The sequence below is a fragment of the Mycothermus thermophilus genome, assembly GCF_041956435.1.
Source record: "Mycothermus thermophilus strain CBS 625.91 unplaced genomic scaffold VTJ04scaffold_3, whole genome shotgun sequence".
NCBI lineage: Eukaryota > Fungi > Ascomycota > Sordariomycetes > Sordariales > Chaetomiaceae > Mycothermus > Mycothermus thermophilus.
In genome coordinates, this window is record NW_027191429.1 from 2,648,019 (window position 1) to 2,668,937 (window position 20,919).

General features: G+C 58.2%; 8 protein-coding genes across 8 annotated transcripts; 3 read left to right on the forward strand and 5 right to left on the reverse strand.

Moving 5' to 3' along the window:
• Positions 1 to 123: 123 nt before the first annotated feature.
• Positions 124 to 2,925, reverse strand: VTJ04DRAFT_5094 (uncharacterized protein; the record flags this gene model as incomplete). Its single annotated transcript, XM_069363172.1, has 3 exons — positions 124 to 977; positions 1,032 to 2,336; positions 2,406 to 2,925. The coding sequence occupies 3 exons, from the start codon at positions 2,923 to 2,925 to the stop codon at positions 124 to 126; spliced, it is 2,679 nt and encodes an 892-aa protein (XP_069220045.1).
• A 749-nt stretch (positions 2,926 to 3,674) lies between these two features.
• VTJ04DRAFT_5095 (uncharacterized protein) lies at positions 3,675 to 4,895 on the forward strand (the record flags this gene model as incomplete). The annotated part of the gene is made up of 1 exon (XM_069363173.1): positions 3,675 to 4,895. The coding sequence occupies one exon, from the start codon at positions 3,675 to 3,677 to the stop codon at positions 4,893 to 4,895; it is 1,221 nt and encodes a 406-aa protein (XP_069220046.1).
• A 214-nt stretch (positions 4,896 to 5,109) lies between these two features.
• On the reverse strand, positions 5,110 to 5,960 carry VTJ04DRAFT_5096 (uncharacterized protein; the record flags this gene model as incomplete). The annotated part of the gene is made up of 4 exons (XM_069363174.1): positions 5,110 to 5,344; positions 5,417 to 5,495; positions 5,578 to 5,762; positions 5,905 to 5,960. 4 exons carry the CDS (start codon positions 5,958 to 5,960, stop codon positions 5,110 to 5,112), a joined length of 555 nt encoding a protein of 184 aa, XP_069220047.1.
• Positions 5,961 to 8,311: 2,351 nt separating this feature from the next.
• Positions 8,312 to 12,679, reverse strand: VTJ04DRAFT_5097 (uncharacterized protein; the record flags this gene model as incomplete). Its single annotated transcript, XM_069363175.1, has 1 exon — positions 8,312 to 12,679. The coding sequence occupies one exon, from the start codon at positions 12,677 to 12,679 to the stop codon at positions 8,312 to 8,314; it is 4,368 nt and encodes a 1,455-aa protein (XP_069220048.1).
• Positions 12,680 to 13,357: 678 nt separating this feature from the next.
• On the forward strand, positions 13,358 to 14,353 carry VTJ04DRAFT_5098 (uncharacterized protein; the record flags this gene model as incomplete). Its single annotated transcript, XM_069363176.1, has 1 exon — positions 13,358 to 14,353. The coding sequence occupies one exon, from the start codon at positions 13,358 to 13,360 to the stop codon at positions 14,351 to 14,353; it is 996 nt and encodes a 331-aa protein (XP_069220049.1).
• A 142-nt stretch (positions 14,354 to 14,495) lies between these two features.
• VTJ04DRAFT_5099 (uncharacterized protein) lies at positions 14,496 to 15,981 on the reverse strand (the record flags this gene model as incomplete). Its single annotated transcript, XM_069363177.1, has 2 exons — positions 14,496 to 15,772; positions 15,846 to 15,981. 2 exons carry the CDS (start codon positions 15,979 to 15,981, stop codon positions 14,496 to 14,498), a joined length of 1,413 nt encoding a protein of 470 aa, XP_069220050.1.
• Positions 15,982 to 16,514: 533 nt separating this feature from the next.
• VTJ04DRAFT_5100 (uncharacterized protein) lies at positions 16,515 to 17,294 on the forward strand (the record flags this gene model as incomplete). Its single annotated transcript, XM_069363180.1, has 1 exon — positions 16,515 to 17,294. The coding sequence occupies one exon, from the start codon at positions 16,515 to 16,517 to the stop codon at positions 17,292 to 17,294; it is 780 nt and encodes a 259-aa protein (XP_069220051.1).
• A 440-nt stretch (positions 17,295 to 17,734) lies between these two features.
• VTJ04DRAFT_5101 (uncharacterized protein) lies at positions 17,735 to 19,945 on the reverse strand (the record flags this gene model as incomplete). Its single annotated transcript, XM_069363181.1, has 2 exons — positions 17,735 to 19,655; positions 19,716 to 19,945. 2 exons carry the CDS (start codon positions 19,943 to 19,945, stop codon positions 17,735 to 17,737), a joined length of 2,151 nt encoding a protein of 716 aa, XP_069220052.1.
• Positions 19,946 to 20,919: the final 974 nt, after the last annotated feature.

Consider the following 20,919-nt stretch of genomic DNA (forward strand, 5'->3'; position numbering starts at 1 on the left):
CTGGTTGAAGGGATACTTCAGATGATGGTATTGTATTAACATTCAAAATTATGGATACAAGCAAGCACACAACACTCAATATACTCCCAAACTCCAAACCAACCCAAACCAACCCATATCAAATCACGCCTTACCCGCCTCCTTAATCCCATCCGCCCCCGTCTCAATAACCGTATACCCCTCGGCATTCCCCTGTCCCACCGCCGCGCGCTCATACGCCTCATCGCTCCGATCACACAACACCCGAATATCCTCATCACTCAACACCTCCTTATCCCCCGAGAACTTATACACCTGCCCATCCTTGAGCAACAACGCCCTGAGCGTCTCCTTATCCAGTTGCTCCTCTCGCATATCCATCTTCTGCCCCATCGTCCTGAACCCACCCTTCTTAATAACCAACTTCTCCAACCTACGCTTCGCGTCGGCGCTCATGAGCAGCTCCTCCTCAACCGTCCCCTTGGTCGCCAGGCGGTACACAATCACGGGCCTGGTCTGCCCGATCCTGTGCGCGCGGTCTTGGGCCTGCAAATCCTGCTGCGGGTTCCAGTCGCTGTCGAACAAAATGACCGTGTCGGCGCTGGCGAGGTTGATGCCCTGCCCGCCGGCCCGAGTGGACAGCAAGAAGATCTTGAGGTCCGGGTCGTTGTTGAAGGCGTGGATCTGCGCGCGGCGGTCCTCCTGCGCGACACCGCCGTCGATGCGGCAGACGGGCCATTTGCGGAGTCCTTCGCAGTAGTCTTGGAGAATGTCGAGCTGGGTTTTGAACTGCGAGAAGATGAGCACCTTGTGCCCGCGCTCAAACAAGGCCGGGAGGAGGCGGTCGAGGAGCAGCATCTTGCCGCTGGCGGTGACGATGCTGTCGTCGACGGGCGCGTCGGAATAGGCCCAGGGGTTGTAGAAGTTGTGCGGGCTGTTGCAGACGAGGCGGAGCTGCATGAGGGGGTTGCCGAGTTTTTTGGTGGCGATTTCGCGTTCTGGGAAGGGTGTTAGTAGATGTATCTTAAATGGAGGAATAGGTAATCACGTACTTGCGAGCTCCAACGTCCGGGCACGTTCAATATCATCCACGTCGACGGTGCTCTCGGCTTCTTCGGTTTCCTCGGCGGGTTCCTCCTGCTCGAGTTCCTTGGCCAGCTTGGCCTCAAACTCGTCATCATCCAGCAGGTCATCGTCCGAGTCAGCTTCTTTGTAAGAACTGCGGCCTCGCCGTGGCCTGCCACGGGTGCTTGCCGGCGTGGACTGTCTGCTTGATTTCGCGCTCTTGGGAGCCGGCGTCTCAACCTCCGGCGCGGCTTTCCGCTTGGACTTGCGCGTGGATTTTGGAGGCTCTGGTTCTGGTTTTGCCGTTGGCTGCTGCTTGGTCTTGGGCGAGGCTTTGGCAGGCTGTGCTGCCGGCCGGCCCTTGCCCATGAGGAGAGCAAACGCGTTCTTTTTTGGTGGGACATCGGGCGCATCAGCGACTGGAGATGCCTTTGCGGTGGTCGAAGGAGACTGTCTCGCGCTGTTCGAGGCCGAGGGGATGCTCGGTGCTCGTGATGAGGCCCTGCTGTTGGTTGCGCCGGTGAGGCGTTCCACCACCTTGTTTTCCAGATAGGCGCGGGTGTCGACGTTCTTGTCGTTGATGGCGTTGTACAGATCCGTCTGTTCCTTCGTCATGGGGGCATAGAGCACGTACTCGCGCTTTTTGGGAAGGTACTTGGCGACATCGGCCTTGACCCTGCGAAGAAGCAAGGGCTGCAGCACGATATGCATCTTTTTGACCAGCTCCTGCTTGGTCTTGTCGGCAATGAACTCCTCGGTGCCCTCCTCGTCCTCGAGGTCGCTAAAGTCGAACCAGCTCTCAAAGGCCTCCCAGTCCCGGAAGATGTTGGGAAGTAAGAAGTTGAGCAGTGACCACAGTTCGCGCAGGTTGTTCTGCAGCGGGGTGCCGGTGATGAGCAGGCGGGTGGCCGAGGTGAAGGACTTGAGCTCCCGGAAGAGCTTCGAGTCAAAGTTCTTCATGCGGTGGCCCTCGTCGATGATGATGAACTCCCAGTTGATTTTGGACAGGGAGGCGCGGTCTCGGAGGACCATTTCGTAGCTCGTGCACACGACCGGGAAGCGTTCCGTAGGCCTGCCGGCATGCAAATTGCGCATGATCTTGTTCTTGAATATGTCTGCGCGCTGCTCGGGGGTTCCGTGGTACATGACGACGGGGATGGAGGGAACCCATTTGTGGAACTCGTCGAGCCAGTTGGACAGGGTGCTCAGGGGGGCGACAATGAGATGGGGACCCAGGTAGTTTTCCTGCTCGCGGAGCAGGGCAATCAGGGAGATGGTCTGGACGGTTTTTCCTACGGGGAGCGTCAGTCACCTATGAACCAAGATGCATATGCTATTGTAGTAGTGTCCAGTTGTCATACCCAATCCCATTTCGTCGGCCAGAATGCCGCTCATGCCCTGGATGCAAATCTCGTACATCCACGTCAAGCCCTCGAGCTGGTAGTCCCGCATGGTGCCGCCGACCATGCACTTGGGCTGCTTTGCCATTTCCAAGTCGTGCTCGCCGATGGCGGTGCCGTCAAGGCTGGTGCCGACGCGGCCGAGGACCTTGGTCTTGTTGGTCAGGATGCTGCTGAAGGCGGCGCTCTGGGCAAGCAGCTGATCGAGGTCCTTGGCCTTGGCCTCGCGCTCCTCCTTTGTCAGGACGCGCTTCTTCCACTTCTTGCGGCGCTTCTCCTCGGCCTTGTTGTTCTCCTGGCGGGCCTTTTCCTCCTCGGCGGCGAGGATCTGCTCCTCGCGGAGGCGGGTGTAGGTCATCTTGGGCTTGTCCATGGCTGCTGGGCTGTCGGGGGCCGAGGGGGGCGGCGAAGAGGGGGCGCTGGTTGGGAGACGCGACTGGGAGCTGACGGACGCGCCGTCGGTGGAGGATGCGTAGGGCATTTTGAGGGGGTGAGAGGAATTGAGAGGAATTGACCTCAAGATGGATGCAATTACAAGATGGACGAGAATGACAATGGCACGGTCACGGCATTTGCCACTGTCACATCACAGCATTACGGAGATTCCATAAAATATTCAAAGATGAAAAAGAAGAAGAGCGAAAATAAGGACCAAGTTGGTTGAGGTCACAGTGTCCTGGGGTCAGTTGCAATGGGTGTCTTGTCCGAGTTAAAAGGAGTGGGTGAGGACGAGGGTGAGATGTGGATTCAAGGGCGCGATGCAAGAAGCAAAGATGCATGAAATGATGCACAGGGACGCGTCTTGGACACGCGCAGTCACGAGCCAGCGCGTTCCCCAGTTTAATTGACAGACCCACCGCTGTCTCACCGCCTGGCAAAATGGTGATTACATAATCCATCTGCCCCTCCAACAGTTGCCCCGCATTCTCCGGGTTCGAGTCCCGTCCAGGAAAATTGTCTTTTGACCCCACTAAGACACAGTCACAACTTCGACTCTTCAACACCTCTCTCTGTCCTCCTGTCCTCCCAGAATCACCACCACAACAAGTGATTGATTCCCACCCATAGGCCTGTTCTGACCACAGGCCTTTCTGCGCCAAACTGCTTCCCCTCCGAGCCGCCGTGCGTCCAGCAGCTGTCGCCCTGCGCAGCGCTTCCTCTTCTCGCTTCTCTTCCCTCTTGTTGACCCCGCGGCCCTTCACCTCCATCTCCCTGTCCAATCCCGCCATCATGTCCGCCCTCGATACTCAAAAGTACACTCCCGCCGAGGAGGCCGAGATCCAGACCTGGCTTGCCACCGCCGCCAACATCAAGGCCACCCCGACCGACGAGCTCCTCGACAAGCTCAACGCCGACCTGGCCACCCGCACTACCGCCATCGGCACCAAGCCCAGCAAGGCCGACGTCGCTCTCTACGAGACCCTGGCTCCCCTGGTCAAGTCCTGGACTCCCGAGCAGCGCACCGGCGAGAAGGGCCGGCCCAACATTGTCCGTCTCGTCGACTTCGTCCAGAACAGCTCCATCTTCGGCCTGTCCGTTTCCGACGCCGACAGGGTGGCCGTTGATCCTGAGGAGATCCTCTACGTGAAGCCGCCCGTCGATGCCAAGGCTGAGAAGGAGCGTCTGAAGAAGGAGAAGGCTGCTGCTGCCGCCGCCGCTTCAGCTGCTGCCAGCGGGACATCCACCCCCGCTCCAGCCGCCGAGGAGAAGAAGGCTCTTCCCGACCGGACAAAGGAGAAGCCCGCCGAGTCCAAGCCCGAGGCTGCCGCCGCCGCGGGTGGTGACGCCGGCAAGAAGCAAAAGAAGGAAAAGAAGGAACGCGCCCCGAAGCAGCCCGCCGCGCCGCCAGCGCCCACCGTGCTCTCGCCCTGCCTCATCGACCTGCGCGTCGGCCACATCCTCAAGGCCATCAAGCACCCCGAGGCCGACTCGCTGTACGTCTCGACCATCGCCGTCGGCGACGCCCCAGGCACCGAGGACACGGTCGAGTACGAGGGCCAGGTCTGCCGCACCGTCTGCTCCGGCCTCAACGGCCTGGTCCCGCTCGAGGAGATGCAGGGCCGCAAGGTCGTCGTCGTCTGCAACCTCAAGCCCGTCAAGATGCGCGGCATCAAGTCGTGCGCCATGGTCCTCGCCGCGTCGCCCCGTCCCAAGGAGGGCGAGGATGATCATAAGGGTCCCGTCGAGCTGGTGACGCCTCCTGCGGATGCCAAGGCTGGTGAGAGGGTGTATTTCGAGGGGTGGGCTGGCGAGCCGGAGAAGGTGCTGAATCCCAAGAAGAAGATTTGGGAGACCTTCCAGCCTGGGTTTACGACTACGGATAATCTGGAGGTGGCGTTTGATGCCGGTGTGGTGGAGGCTTTGGAGGGTAAGACGGGACTGGGTAAGCTGGTTACGGCGAGTGGTGGGGTGTGCAAGGTGGCTAGTTTGAAGGGTGCTCAGGTGCGGTAAGAGAAAAGACAGCGGACAGATGTTGTCGTCATGTGGGAACATTGACGTGTCGGAATCGTCAATGAGAGAGGAAAAGAAAAGGTTAATAAACGAATTCCCATTTCCGTTTTCCATCCTATTTGCAACGCCCAAAAAAGTCCAATATATACAATCCAATCCAATCCAACCTTCCCATCCACCACACTCACCCCTCCTTTTTCTCCATCTGCCCTCCTCAAGCAGTCGGGTTCGGGACCGGCCCCACCGTCGGCGCGGGGAGCGTCTCCCACAAGGTCGGCCTGAAACTGCGTGTCGGCAGCGTCGCGGTAATGATGGGGCCGATGGTGGCCCTGGAGCAGCCAGTCGTGTACGTCTCGGTGTAGACGGGGATGGAGCAGCCGGACGGGCAGGTCGGGCAGGGCGCCTTGACCGTGACGGTCTTGGTTGGGGTCCTGGGGCAGCACTCGTCGCTGGTGGGGGAAAGCGTTAGCTTAGAAAGAAAAAGAGGGGTAGAGAGATGGGGATGGGAGAGAGGAACGTACTGGCAAGGCACGGGAACGCTGGTGATGCTCACGATGGCGGGGCAGTAGATGGGCGGGCAGCGGATGGCGGGGCATTGGACTTTTGTGGCTTGTTTGTTAGCATCATGCTCTTTCTTTTTTATATTCAGGTGATGGGTGGCTTGGCTTGTTTGGGGACCTACTCGGCGTGACGGTGGTCGTGGTGGTGTGGGTGTAGCACGACCGCGGAGCTAGGGGCAGTGGCAATTCCTTGTAGCAGTGTGGCGGGAGGCCCGGGATGAGCCCGTCGGTAGGCTGCACCGGCTCCAAAGTAATGGTGGGCGTGATCCGGGTGATCCGGGCGTCTTGGGGAGCTGGGGCAGCGGAGCTGTTGGTTGGGGTGTGGTGGTTAGTAGTTAGTTCCGGGTTAAGGGGTTAGGGGGAGGTGTCGTTGAGAGGAGGCAGGAGAGTCAGGTAGGTCATAGATTTCCGTCCCAAGTTTTGTTTCTTGGGAGTAAGTAGGTACATACCTGATGCCCGCGAGGCCGAGCAGGAACAGGCCGACGGTGGAGAGGGAGAGCTGCATCTTGAAGGAGTTCAGAGTTATCTTGAGAAGTGAGTCTGTGAAAGTGAGACCTGACTCAGTGACCTTGACGGCGAACTTGGACAACTCTCTGGCTCTTAAGGTTAGGAACAAGAAACAAACGAAACGTGCAACAGGTGTAGAGGGCTTTTATATATATATATATTTAAACCTATGTATGTCTACCCCCGCACCACTCACACCACCACTTGAATACCTTTCCTTCTTCCATGTCTCTCCCTTCCCTTCCCAGCCCCGAGTTTACCTCAACAACCTCTACCAGAACACACACCCCCCTGTCAAGTCACCGCCGATCCATACCGAGAGTTGAAGGATAAGGCCCGAATCTCTCGAGTCTTGTCTCCTGATGAAGCTGAACCATGGTTGCAACGGTCTCCCGATGAGACTTGGCTTCGCCTACCACACAATCTGACTTGTCAAACCACCAATAGTCCCGGGACTCAACCTCCGAGCAACCAAATTGAATAGTCCCCGCACATGTCAACAAAAAGGTCGTGTCGTCGCGAGACTGTGTTGCATGGTTGCATTTTTCTCCGGGCTTGGTGCTTGAGCCAAGTCTTGGTTTACGCACTTAGGTAGCACGCACGGTTGAACTGGATCTGCATTCTAGGAATCATCGGGATCTGGACTCAACGGAAAACCACGGAGCTCTAGAAAGAAAGAAAGAAAAAAAAATCCATCGGACCATCAACGTCTCTGCAGCTCGTACAACAAACAAGCATGCAGTATGTGCATCCGTACGTTGTGTAACCTCGGATCTCGCGTCAACCACCCGACACACTTCAGGAACGTCGTCAGCAAAAAGGAACAAGGAGACCCATCTTCCGAAGGAAACCGAGAGTCAAGCTCAGCGATGACGTCGGAACATGCGATTCCTGGATTCTAGAAAAAAAAAGGTCGTTCACAGTATGGAATGCATTCCATCCCGGAACAGCCCACAGGCCGAGTTCGACTTGTGCTTGTTCATCGACATCAGCTCGGAACAACTTCATCCCTCCATTGCCATGGCCGCGTCAAAGTCCAAAACCAAGACTCGGAGAGTGAACAACCTTAAATTAAACTTCAACCACACTCTGCTGAGTGGTCAACCAACCCCCGGTTCAATTCAACCACCACCACCACCACCACCACCAACCCCCCGGTTAAAAAGACGCAAAGACGCATCATCAACATCCACAAACTCTGGTACCGCAGCAAGGTTACCGTTGGACGTCGGATGCAACCCTTGTCTCTCCTCGCATGGTAGTTCCGAGCGAACCATGGCTCAAGTAAAAAAATAGCAACCCAACCACACTCAAGAAGCAGCACCTTTCTATCTACACTGAATGTAACGGTCAACGGTTAGATAAAGGTACCTAGGTGAGTTCATCCGATCAAGGTTCCACTCACTTGAAGCAGACAAAGAGGCAGAGAAGCAGAGATGAGAGAGATAAAAGACTCAACGCAACCACAACCTCAACCTCGACCACAACCTCGGTTACGACCCCTCAAAGCCAAGCCCTCCTTACTGCCACTAAAGTAACTCGATCAACTTGCTCAATTGATCCGGCTCTTGTCTTGACTCCTCTTCCCGATGCCTATCTCGATACTACTACTCAGACGGAGAAACTCTTGTCAAGGTAACATCGCCTCGCTTGCACAACCCTAGAGTTGAATGGTTGAATCGGCAGGGCACAACGGCTTAATTGCTGCTGATTGAATCAGAGAGGCCTCCTCCGGAGTACACCCGTTGTTTTCTTGTCTATCTGTCTCTGTTGACTTATTTCCTTCGTTCCCTCACAATCGATCACTGCAACATGACCGTTGGGTGGGGATTAGTTCAGGTAAGGTAGGTAACGAGGCAAGGTAGTCTGCCTCTCAGAAACTCAAACCAAACCCAACTGAACAACAACACAGGGTTGTTCGCTGAGAAACAAGACCATGTTCAAACACAGAGTTTACCAGTAGCTTATGAGGAGATGTATCTTCATGACCATCATCTAATACTATACAAGAAAATCATGATATACGGGGCCTATGACACACAGACCAACAAGGCCTGACCGCGGCAAACCCATGTACTGGTGCTGCCTCAACCATACATAACTACCACCTCGAACCATTCACTTCCACAGGTCCATCCATATAGTACAGTATATACGCATGAACATCACAACAACGCCATGCCCCTCATGCCCACCCCAAATCCACCAAGCAAACCCAACCAACCAACCAACCAAACAACTTCATCCCACCAAAACGCCAAACAATGCCAATGCACTTTTTGTCTTTCTTTTTTTCTAACCCTCTTTTTCCTTTCCAACCCCCTGTAAACCACAACCACAACAACTCGCTTACGAAAAGAAATACTGACTCTCCCTCAACATCCTCACATCAAATTCTCCCTTCTTGGGGATATCCGGGAACGTCAGTGGCAGCCACAGCTCGATGGTGCCCAGCGTCGCGCTCTTGGACCGTCCCATGCGCTCCTGCACCCGCTCCGCCCGGTTGAGGTGGTTGCTGAAAAAGTTCTTGGTCGACAGCTCCTTGATGGCGTTGGTGTACGCCTCGGCCTCGTGCTCCGGGTTGACGCGCCGCGACGCCGGCATCACGTCGTCCCCGCTGTCCGGCGTGAGCGGGAGCGGGTGATCGAACGTCGGGCCCGCCTTGGCCTTCTTCTTAGTAGTGCGGCGTTTCGGGGCTGCGGCGGCAGCGGTCTCACCCTCTCCGGCATCGGCGACGGCGGCGGAGCCGTCCTCGTCGCCGGCTTCTTCCAGGTCTTCGGGCTGAACCACGTTTTGCACGTCGCTCTTCTTGCCGAATTCCTCAAAGATGCTCGCCGGCGTCACCATCTTTTGGCCTTCCTTCCTCTTGGCCGGATCGCTCGAGGCGAGGAGTTTTTGACGTTTGTGCTCAATCAGCAGCTCTTCGATGACGCCGCGGGGGTGTTCCTTGCGCAGTTGCATAATCCGTTCGCCGACCGGGGTATTCGCCAGCACGCGCGCGCGGTAGATGGCGCCGCGGTACCGGGCTTCGAACTCGGACTTGAGACGGCCGATGACGTCCTCCTGGTGGATGCGAATAAACGCGTCGCGGAGCACCACGTTCATCTTGTCAACGTCGGCAGCGTGCGTCCAGAACGAGTCGTGCACGGCGGCAAAGGTGAGGCCAAGGGCGTCGCACTCGAGGGCCGAAAGCATCATGTGGCTGGCATCGAGGGAGTGGATGAAATTAGGAGGGAAGGCCTGGAGCTGCTTGCGACGGTTGACGGGGTCGTCGCGGTCCGCGACGGTGAGGCTGAGATCCTGCAGGCAGGTCGAGATGAGCTTGGTGCTGTTCTTGCGGTACGGTTGGACGACGGGCATGCGCAGCGGCGTCGTCCAAACCAGGGTGCTGCGGTAGTGGTTTTGAACCTCCTCGTCTGTCTTCGACTTCACCTTCTTCTTCTTGTCGTCGGAGTTCTCAAGCTCGGCAGCCAGCCGGTCGAGCTGCTCCGGGGTCATGGCGCGGCAGACACGACCGCCAATCTCGCCAAGCCAGTGCTGGATGTCGTGAGCGCCTTCGAACATGCTGCCCAGGGCGACGAAAATCTTGCTCGCGATATACGACGACAAGAAATTGACCGGGATCCCGTGCTCCTTATACAGGTCAGGATACAGGTCATCGAGCTGCTTCTGCACCTGCTTCTTGGCGCCGGCAAACGTGACGCCGTAGACGTTGGTCATGACGGTCTGCTTGACCACCTTCCTCGTAATCTTTCCGTCGAGCACGATGGCATATTCGTGGCCATCCTCCTTGTCCTTGGCGATCGACTCCTTCACCAAGTCTGCGACGGCTGCGTACACGTCGGCCGGGCGATCACCGGGCAGGAGGTTCACCTGCTGGGCTCCCCACATATCACCGCCAAGAGCGGCGTAATGCTGCAGGCCGTTGCAGGTGCCGTCCTGATGGACGGGCAGGTGCGAGACAAACTCATGAGGGTTCGGGCTCGACAGAGCGGCCTTGAGCTCGAAGCAAGTGGCCAGACATTGCCAGGGATCCTCAGCCTCCAGCCACCAGCGCTTGCCCTTGAGCGGATTCTCGGCCGAGTCGAAAATGTTATCCATGTTCTTGTTGGCAAACTCCTCGCGCTCCTGGAGGCTGGCCTTGTCGAAGCCGTAGACGTTGGCCAGGTGGACCTTGAGCCACATGAGGCCACGCTCGCCGAGCGGGCGTCCCTTGGCGAACTTGAGAAGGCCACGCACGTGGTCGGCACCCATGTGATTCAGGTAGGTGGGCATCGGGTACGCGCGGCCGCGGAAGTCGACGTTGTGAGGGAAGTAAAAGGTCTGGTCGCGGAACGCACGGGCGATCTCAAGCTGGAAGTTCATGAAACAGCGGACCGAGTGCATACCCGACTTTTCGTTCTCGATGGCCTTGACGGACTGCAGCCAGAGGCGCTTCTTCATCGGGTCGTCGATCGAGTCGGGCTCGGGCGGTAGGGGAAGGTCGGGGTTGAGGGGGGGAATGTTGGCGAACTCCTCGCCCGTGTTCCAAGCCTCGAGCATCACGTCGAAGACGGGCCGGTTGATTCGCCAGGCTGTCTTGCCAAGCACGTCGAGGGCTCGCATCGTCTGTTCCATGTCGCCGCGCTCGATGGCGGCCTCGGCGTAGAGGCGCTGGTCCCTTTCGTGGTTCTTGAGGCGGACGAGGGCCGTGGGCGTGACGAGAAAGCCGCCCTTGTCAAACTTTGTCCACGGGCGCGGCTCGGTGACCATGGGCAGATGGCGGGCGAGCGTCTCGCCCCTCGGCTCGCGCTTCAGGAGGTCCGTCAGGGCCTTGTTCGGCAGGATCACTCCGAGCTTCCTGCCCCGCTTGAACTGGGTGGCATGAACAAAGGCCGGCTGGACCTGCCGAAGCACCTCGCCAGTGTTGGGGTCCTTGCGCTCGACGACGATGGTGGCCGTCTCCATGAGGGAGGCGAGGAGGGTGGCGCCTAGCTTGACACGAATCGACATGGGCCAGCGGGCTTCGAGGGATCCGTAGCTCCTTTCTGTCGCCAGGGGGTCAACCTTGACGGATTCGTTGGAGTTTGTTGTGTCGGTAGTGGCATCAACAGCGGCCTGCGCCTCAGCATTAACGCCGGTGGCGGCAGCGGCAGCGGCAGCGGCCTTGGCATTGCGGCGTAATAACTGGCGGACGGTCTGTTGACGCTTCTTCTTCATCTTGGACTTGGGCAAGTTTTTGGCGACCATGAGCGCACGAATGTCCTCCTCTGCGATCTTGGATATTGACTGCACCATGTTGGAGACGGGCACGCCGGTCTCGGCGCCGTGCATCCCCAGATTGCTCAAGACGCTGAGGATGGTGACGGCAGCGAGGCGGTGGGGTGGGGATTGCAACAGGTGGATGCCCCACAGGCAGCGGTCCAGATCTTCGGCGTTCTTTTTGGTTGCGGAGTCAGACTGCACCACTTTGGCCTGCTCCTCGCGGATGCGGGCTTCGAGGGCCTGATGCCAGGAGTAGAGCTTGGAGCTCAGCGAGGGGTTGCCGATCTGAGAGCTGAGGCCCATCTTCATGAGCTGCTCGTTCTCTTCCCGCCATCTGGCAATGGCGGCATCGACCGAGTCGCGCTCGAGTTTGGCCTGGACTTCGAGACGCTGAGCGCGAGGCAGCGTGGCAATGTCGAGGCCGTCGGGGATGCTATCGAACATGGATAGAGTAGACTTGAGCGACTTGAGACCGAGGCCCTTTTGTGGGGTCTCGAGAACCTCAGGGACATCGTGCAAGAGCTTGGTATACTCTCGTTCTTCGTGGGCCTTGGCAATGAGCTCGGCATCTTCCACTTCCTGGTCGTCGGCCTCGAGTTCGGCAGGCATGCCCAGCTCCTCGGAAACATAATAGGACGGGCAGATATCGGCGATGGTGGCCAGATCTTGGTCGGTGAGCACGTCGCCCATGTCCAAGCCTTCATCATCGGCCAGGTCGGGGAGCATGCTCATGTAGCGGGTAATGCGGGACTCGAGGACGGCACCTTCGCAGGTAAGAAGGGAGGCCTTGAGCATGTAGGCAATGGTGGTTGGAGTGATGGGGAGGCCGGCGTCGCGGATGTTGAGCTCGAACCACTTGTGGACGGCGTCGGCAATGTCGGGATCGGGCTCTGTTTCGAGTTGGGAGATGCGGGCGCTGAGATAGCGGTGGTGCAAGATCATGAGGCGCTCCTTGTCGAGCTCTTCGACCTTGCTCAGGCGTACGAGAACGAGGGCGGCGCGGTCCAGGCGACCAACGTGAAGACAGGCCTCGAAGACGGACAGCATCTCTTCCATATCGCCGGGAATTCCGGCGAAGGAGGTGCGGATTTTGCTGCTGGTCGTCTTGATGGTTGGGGTCAAAACTGGCGTCACGGGTTGGCTCACATTGAATGGGCGTAGTTTGTAGAGGGGCGGGTCGTTGGGGTTGTTGAACTGGTTCTGGCCTGACAGCTCCATGTGCATGCTATCAAAGGGCATGTAGTCGTCCCGGCGCACGCTGTCGGCCACGGTAGCCAGGTTCCTCTCGAAGCCATCGAGGGCACGGAATGATTTCCTCCTCTGGGAGCGAGAATCCGAGACTGTGGTGACGACTCGCCTGGCCGCCACGGCGGCGGCGGCAGCAGCAGCGGGGTTACTGAGGCGACATGTCGAAAGGGACAGGGGACGAGGGCCCGAGGCCAATAACCGTGTTGCTCTTGAACGGATGAGCATGGTGGAGAGGAGAGGAGGAGGCGGGCGCTGTAGTGGGCGCCTTGCGGCCTGTTGAGAGAAGGAATTGGAACAAAACCAGCCAGGAGATGGCGTTGGTGGGGGATGTTCAGATCATTAAATGGTGGGGGGAGGACTCGGAGGAAAGGAACGAAAATTAACCAGACAAACCCGCTGCCAGATCAGACTGACCCAAGGACAATGCGGGGTATTAAGTGGTGGCGGGTGTGTCTGATTCTGGCTCACCTCAAGGTGGTGAGGTGGTGAGGTGGTTGTGGTTGTGGTTGTGGTGAAATGTGGTGGTGTTGGAGTGGTTTTGGCCGTTGCCGGTGCTCGTCGAAAAAAAAAGTCAGGAACTGGAGGAAACTTTGATAAGAGTGGGGCAGGTGGAGGTGGGAGTGGGATGATTGGCCAGACTTGCCGAGGGACTCCACCAAGCACTGCTCGAATCCACCCAACGGCGAGGCAAGTCTCGGCATTTCTTGGCAATTGCCCCACTATGGAAGTCAACATCAGAAGCTCCAATGGATCGGAACTGTCCAAGAACATCAGAAAACATCCAAAAAGCCAAACTCCATCCATCATCTCAGATACAACAACCAACGACTGAAAACGAGTGGGATTTCCTCAATTGGTTTTCTTTTCATTTATTTAGGACTCAAATTGGTCCGTTCCACAACAATGTCGTCCCTCTCGGCTGTCCGGACCACTCGCTGCGCAGCATGCACATGTTCAGTGCTGCGACTCTTCATCGGCAGCATCACGGGCACTCCAGTCACTTCTCTCGCTCTCCTTCGTCCTGCCACCACCTCGACTCCCTTGAGGACCCGGCTTTCAACAGCAACCTTTTCTACCTTCTCCCCCTTCCGCCCAACCCGCCAACTACAGGTCAACCCAGCTCTGACCGAGCGGGTTCCTGACTCTGAGAACAAGGACTCAGACTCAACATCACCATCCCCATCATCAGCATCATCATCACCATCCTCCTCCAACGATCCCAATGTCCCGTGGTATCTGCAAGTGGAACCTCCCCGGCATCCCACCCTGCTCCACGAGCCGGCGCCCCTGCCCGAGATTCCCGACGGCGTCCCCAAGCTCACGGAGCCGCTGCTCAAGTACGTCTCGGACGAGCTGGGCATGGACGACTTGGTCTTGCTGGACCTGCGCGAGCTGGAGCCCGCCCCGGCTCTAGGCCCGGGCTTGGTCATGATCATCGGCACCGCCCGCAGCGAGCGCCACCTGCATGTGTCGGCCGACCGCTTGGTGCGCTGGCTCCGAGGCCGGGGAATCTCGGCGTCGGCCGATGGCTTGTTGGGCCGGAATGAGCTCAAGACCAAACTTCGCCGGCTGGCGCGGAAGGCGAAGCTTCTGGGAAGCTCGAGTGTGGTGCGGACGGGGGGCGATGACGGCATCAGCACGGGGTGGGTGTGTGTGAATCTGGGTTTGGTTGGGGCGTCGCATGAGGAGGTTCTGTTCTTGGACGAGGAAGGTCGGCCGACGGGATTTGGCAGGCCGCAGACAGGGAATACCATTGTGGTGCAGATGCTGACCGAGACTCGGAGGAAGGAGTTGGATCTGGAGGGTTTGTGGAAGGACAAGTTGCAACAGAGCCGGTCCAAGGTCATGTCTGCCGAGGCCCGCGTCGCCGCCCGGGAGGCCAAGGCTATCGAGGGCTAAGAAGCTTGTCGTTCATTGTAATGATGAGAATGCATGTGTAACCATCTCCTGTTCTCCTAACGTAATGTACATATTCTCCTTTTTGATGACCAAGTAACACGACATAACCACAAAATAATACCCTTTCATCTCGTGTATCATATCACAGTCTCGCAACCACCCTCATCGCCTCCCTCAACATGGGAGCTACCTGCTTCCGACTACACCTCGTCTCTCCCTGCCGCCAGCACACTCTCCACGTCTGCTCTCCTTCTCCACCCTCATCCAGCTCTCCCTCCTCCCATTTCTCCAATCCCAACGGCCCTTGAAACCGCCGTACAAACTCCCCAAGCACCCCAGCCCCGCGCGAATTCAACCCCCATACCACCAGCTCTCTCGCGATACCACCGCCGCCCTCGGCCGGAAAGACCGTCATGACGGCCGCCACGTCAAGACGCTGCTCGTCTGCCCAGCCCTGGAGGGCAGAGAGGAAAGAGGACTGGCTGCCGTCGCCTGCCTCGCGAATCGTATCGCGCAAGGAGCGCGGGATTGAAGAGATACCCACCGCGATCGACCCTGACTTGGCAGCGTCATCACTACCACCACCACCTTCGGACCAGCGCTTGTAATCCTTCCTCAGCACGTCGCGATACGACAGACCCCGAAGCGAGCTCTTGAGACGCGTGAGAGTGGCATAAAACGTGCCGCGGTCATAGCTCTTCGTCTCGTTTTCAGCAGCAGCAGCCGCAGCAGGACTCGTCCTCCCCATCACCGCAGCCTCTGCGTCCCTAAGCGTCTTCTCCACCCATTCCACCGCCCTCACATCCCTCTCAGTCGTCTTATCCTTAGCCTCCAGGGCCGCCGTGTCCACCAAAATCGGCGCCAGCGCAAGCCGCGCAAGGTGCGCATCGCACTCGGCCGTGGAGGTGCCGTCCTCGCAAACCGCCCCTCCGGCACCACCGCGGTCTTTGATCAGCCCTTCCCAAACCGTCTTGCACTCCTCCACCACCAAACTCGCGCAGCTTCCGCACCGCTCGATCACGCGCACTTCGCTCTCTTGCGGCACGAACCCCTCGTCATCGCGGTGGTCGATGCACCCGACCACCACTCCTTTCTCCGGTCCAAAAAACCTCTTCGCGATCTCCCCAGTGGGCGCGTTATGATCCACCAACAACCACCTCGTCTGCCCCCCTCCCTGTCCTGCCCCTCTTGCCGCTTCCTTCTGCTCCTCCCCCTCCAGCTCGCCCGGCGGCGGGAGGTCAGACACTGTAATCAGATCCTCGGCCGTCAGCCCCGCCGGCGCCAACACCGCAGCCAGCTCCGGCCGCAGCGCGAGGTCGGCGCGGGGCAGGTTGCTGAGCGGGATGTGCAAGGCGTGGTGGGGCGGGGCGTGCGTGCGCAGGTAGGCTAGGAGGAGGGCGCTGCAGAGGGAGTCGAGGTCTTTTGCAGGATGAAGGAAGGTTAGTAGATGAAGAGGAGAAGAGGGAGAATGAGGGGGAAGGGGGTGAAATACCTGCGGATTCATTGCCGACGACAAAGGTAAGCGGGGAAGGACGTTGAGGAGGAGCGGAGGAGAGGGTTTTGCGCGCCGTTGCTAGGAAGGATTTGAGCGAGGCCCGCGGGAGGCGGGAGGCCCCGGAGGCGCTCATGGTGGGTGAAGTTGGAGGGTTTGAGGTGATTGATGAAGCAAGTGTATGAGGATGTGTTGGAAACTGAAATGGAATGAAATGATGACGTTATGACACTTGGTCCGACGATATTGACACTTGGAGAACAATGTGTCCTTGAATTCTCAGACTTCAACCTAGGTCAGGTGGATGCCGTGGTGAGTTGAAAGGTCGGCGAATCCCTCGGTCGGCAGCCAGGGATAGGTAGGTGAACCGGAGCGAACCGAAGTGCCCTACGGTCCGACCTCCGCTCCGCTTCCGAGCGCCAAGATCGGGACCGGCGGGACGATCACTCTCCGCCTTATAATCACAACAATCCCATGTGAACCCCTGGCTCTCACTCACACCGTTATCATACATCAACTCAAACCCTCCCTCTCTCTGATCTTCACTCATACCGCCAACCTCTCCAACCTCTCCAACTTCACCAAACAAACCGAACCACACCTCCCACACTTTACACCTAACCCCTCCCTATCTTATTAATCTTATATCATTCCATCTCCCCCATCACCATGCCCCCCCTCCGCCTCGCCATCCTCGAAGCCGACATCCCCGTCCCGCAAACCCACCAAAAATACCACGGCTACCTGGGCGTTTTCGCACACCTCCTCCAACAGGCCCTACCCCCCTCCCAACCTTTATCCTCCATCCTCACCCTAACAGGCCACGACGTGGTCACCGCCGGCGCCGCCCGTCCCGACTCCCCGCCTTACCCACTTTTAGACTCCATCGACGCCATCCTCATCTCCGGGTCAAAACACAACGCCTTCGACAACGAACCCTGGATCGTCAACCTCGTCTCCTTCGTCCAAAAGGCGTTGGAAAAAGGCATCAAAGTAGTAGGCATCTGCTTCGGCCACCAAATCCTCGCGCGCGCCCTGTCCACCCCCGTCGGCCGCGCCGACGCAGGCTGGGAAGTCAGCGTCACCCCGACCCAACTCACCCCGGCCGGGCAAAAAATCTTCGGTACCGACCGACAGACGCTCTACCTCCAGCAAATGCACCGCGACCAAGTCTTTGGCGTCCCCGACGGCGCTGAATTGTTAGCCTCGAGCGACAAGTGCCCCAATCACGGGTTTTGGATCCCGGGCAAAGTGTTGACGGTGCAAGGGCATCCGGAGTTTACGGCCGAGATTATGCGCGAGATCTTGGATTTGAGGAAGGAGGCGGGGATTTTCCCCGAGGGGGTCTACGAGAGCGGGGTGGAGAGGAACGGGGATCATCATGACGGGGTGTTGGTTGCCAAGGCGATTTTGAGGTTTTTGCAAGAGGATTCACCGGCGGATAACTAACTGATGTTGAGGAAGGATGGAAATAGGGTGAGGAACTGGGAAAGGGGAGTGAGTGGGTTGAGTTGGGAGGGACGGCATCGGTGAGAGCGTTGAAGTGTCATGTGGATTCAGCTCAAGCAGCCTCATCTGGCCATCATAGAATTTCTTGCTATTACCTAGCGAGCCATTATATGCATATGTTTGTGGAATATCTACAACGATAATCATCTCTTCCTGTCATGTCTCATACTATGTAGTCATATCATGCAGAACCTGTGCCTCCCAAACGCCACCATGCAGTGATATACTCTCCAAACAAAATTGCTATCGTAATGCCGATGCTGATGAGGGGTATCAAATGGCGGGCATCACCAAAAAACAAAGCCAATGAACCAAACACAAATACCGCCCAGGCAAATGTCCAAAATCCCAAACCCCAAGAACCGCCCTCCCCCCGACCCTTACCTTCTCCTATTACCACTACCACCACCACCACCTCCAACCCCCACCTCCTCATCCTCGTAACTATCCCACCACTCCCTCCTCCCCTTCACCGAGCCGGAGCCCGTCCTCGCCTCAGCCGCCTCCGCCGCCTCTGCATCCACCCTCGCCTCCGCCGCCTCCGCATCCATCCTCTCCCTCTCTCTCTCCTCCTGTCTCCTCCTCCTCTCCTCCCTCTCCCTCTCCCTCTGCCGTTCCCTCTCCCTCTCCGCCGCCTCCTCCGCCGCCCTTCGCTCCCTCGCCAGCTTCCGATCCGCCAGCACCTCCTCCCTCGTCCTCCCGCGCCACCAGCTGCCCAACGACGGGTCGTCTGCCCGCACGCCCGGAATCCGCAGGGCCACCCCGATCAGCTTCGCCAGCGACACAAACCTCTTCCACCGCCACGACCAGCGCTTCCGGAGGCCCTCCAGCACGCCCCTATCCTCGGCGTGCTTCCAGGGCGTCTCGCGCCACAAAAACACCGCCGAGTCCACGGCGCCCTGGATGCCGAACGTCACCAGGCCGAGTACCAGCAGCCAGCGCGGGACGCGCACAAAGTACGGCTGCGCCGTCTTGTAAATGTCATCGTAGTACGGGTAGGTCGGCGTGCCGTGGTTCTCGTGCTGCGAGACGTCGTCGTACCGCAGGATGTGCGCCACAAACGGGAAGATCCAGATGAGAATGTACACGAGAGGGTAGATGAAGAGCGAGCGGAGTTGACGTTGCGCCTTGTGCCGGGGTTGGTCCGGGTCCTGGTCCTCGTCGCTGGTGAAGTTGAAGTAGAGGTCAAAATTGCTGGGGTCGACGCTGGTGGATGTGGTAGCAGTGGTTAAGGGGGCGTCGCCGTTAGGTGGACTGGGTGAGGGCCTTTGGGCTGGCGTTGGCGCTGTCAATGTGCCTGGGAGGGAAAGGAAACGAGGGCGGCCTGGCTCGGTTGCATCCTCGACGGAAGACTGCGCAAGTTGAAACGAAACGCAACGCCCGCTCGACAGGGCCCCAGATTCGGGAGTGGGATCCGGAGATGGAGTTTCCGGTGATGGGACGCGCGGTTGAGGCAGATGGGCAGCTGCCGGCTGTACTAAAAGGGGCATAGGGGCCGGGGATGGAGGGGCGGCGGGGTCACGAGAAGAATCAACGGATCCGCGAGCCGGTCCTCCTCCTAGTGTGTCCTTGAGTCTTTGCACCGAAGCAAACCCTAACCAGTTTCCAAAGTTGACCGCACCTGCAACTGGCGTCGGCTCTGACTCTGCATTTGTGGAAGGCAGGTTTCCCGGTTGCCTCTGTTGTTTCGGAGCGGGCATGGTGTCCAACGACGTACGCCGTGAGCACGACGTCGAGGGAATTAACCCGTGGTACGACAAGCGGGGCATGGAGGCGGAGCGGAACCCGCTGTGTTTGCGAGTGCCTGGTGGTGAATTGGCGTTGAGAGCCTCGGCGCGCTCGCGGCCAAACTCGCCCATGCCCCAGCGGACGTAGATGTAGATGAATGTGTACATGCAAATCACACTGATGCAGACGAAGTAGCGAGGGCCCCAGCTGAGGGCCAGACGGGACCAGCGTTGGTCGGTGCGATAGTAGCAGTAACCACCAAGATTCTCGTAGCCATGACCGTTGATGAAGCTGAGAGACGCCGTCGTCACGGGCAGCAGGTAGTAGACGAGGTAGGCGATATGCCGGTACGGATACAAGCCTGACCGTGGCCGGAGGATGTACATGAGCGAATGCAAGGCGATGCAGAAAACCGCGATGTCCGATGACTGCATGCCCATGGCAAGGAGGAAGCCAGAAACCTGGCAGTACGCTGACCGCGTCGGGATGGCTCCCCTCGTGAAGCTGATGATGGGGAAGATGACGAAGACAAGAGACTTGAGAAAGTCACTCTGAATAAGAAGCCATATTAATCTAGACATTCCGTGTTAGTTCGCAACCAAGGTGAATGTCACAAGGGAGGGCATGACATACTCCTGCCGGAAGGTCCTTCGTATCCGAATGAACCAGTACAAGGTAAAGGAGGTCATTAACAAGCTGAGTGTTGAGACTGTGAGCCCGGCGATGAGTAGCTCGCGGACGATATGCAGCGTGTCGAGCCGATTGAAAATCTCAGTGCTGACTGTGTGTGTCTTGTGGTCGAATGACGACGGAGCCGCCAGGGCGGACCTCGCCGCAAGAGCCAATATCCCCGTGGGACTCATAGGAGAGCGGGCTGAGTGTTGCTCGGGTATGAGGAGGTAGATTCCTGCCAGCGCTAGCTAGTTGTGCCAAGGAGGTCAGGATCTCCCAAACACCGGTGCATGACGGCAATGACGCTTCAGACGGCGAGGTTGTCGGGTTGCCAGTATGTCATTGGAGCGAGTTGGGAGTTGGTGTGAAATGCTGAGCCGAGGTGTTGAGGTTGCTGGTGCACCTAGGATGGCTTGCCAAAGTTGGAAACACAGAGGCAGTGGGTGCAAGGTAGGTATGTTTACTGTCAACAGCTCAGAAATAGAGAGATGTGGATGTAGGTCGTAGATATCTGGAGGCTTGACTACCCCAAGGATGGTAACCTCAACATGACGACGATGACGGAGAGGGAAAGTGACTTTGTGGTATAACACAGTCAAGTAGGAAAAAAATAAAGGCCGGGACCACAGGAACATGTTAAGGCAAACCAAGGCACTGCTGGCCAACCAGCCCTGATCGGTCTGAAGGTGCTGCACAACATGGAGGTCTGGGGTCGGTTGATCGGGTAAGCCGCATATCTCCTCCACGGACAAGCGCGGGAGGCAAACCGCCGGCTGGGACCAAGAGCCGGACCGCCAACCCACCGTTTGTAGGTAGGTTGACCATGATCGCCATGCAATCGGTTGAGGCTGGCTCAGAGCCAGGCGCGGATTGGCCGCATCAGAGACCGCATACTTGCACCAGTTGCAGGCGCAAGCGCGGGTGTGCGGCACTCGCAGATACTTGGTGGCAGAGACCTTGCCCCATGTCAATCAGCCGTCAGCGGTGGGGGAGGCGGCGGAGGCGGCAGCTGCAGCAGGTGATGGGGATTGGGGATCGGGATTTGGAAGACTGTCGATCCACGTCATACCAGAGGGTAACCGGCGGTCACCATCACCCGCAGCAGTTCGAACGTCTACCCACCCAATAACTGGGTCACTGGGTCACTGGACCGGCCTGGACCCGT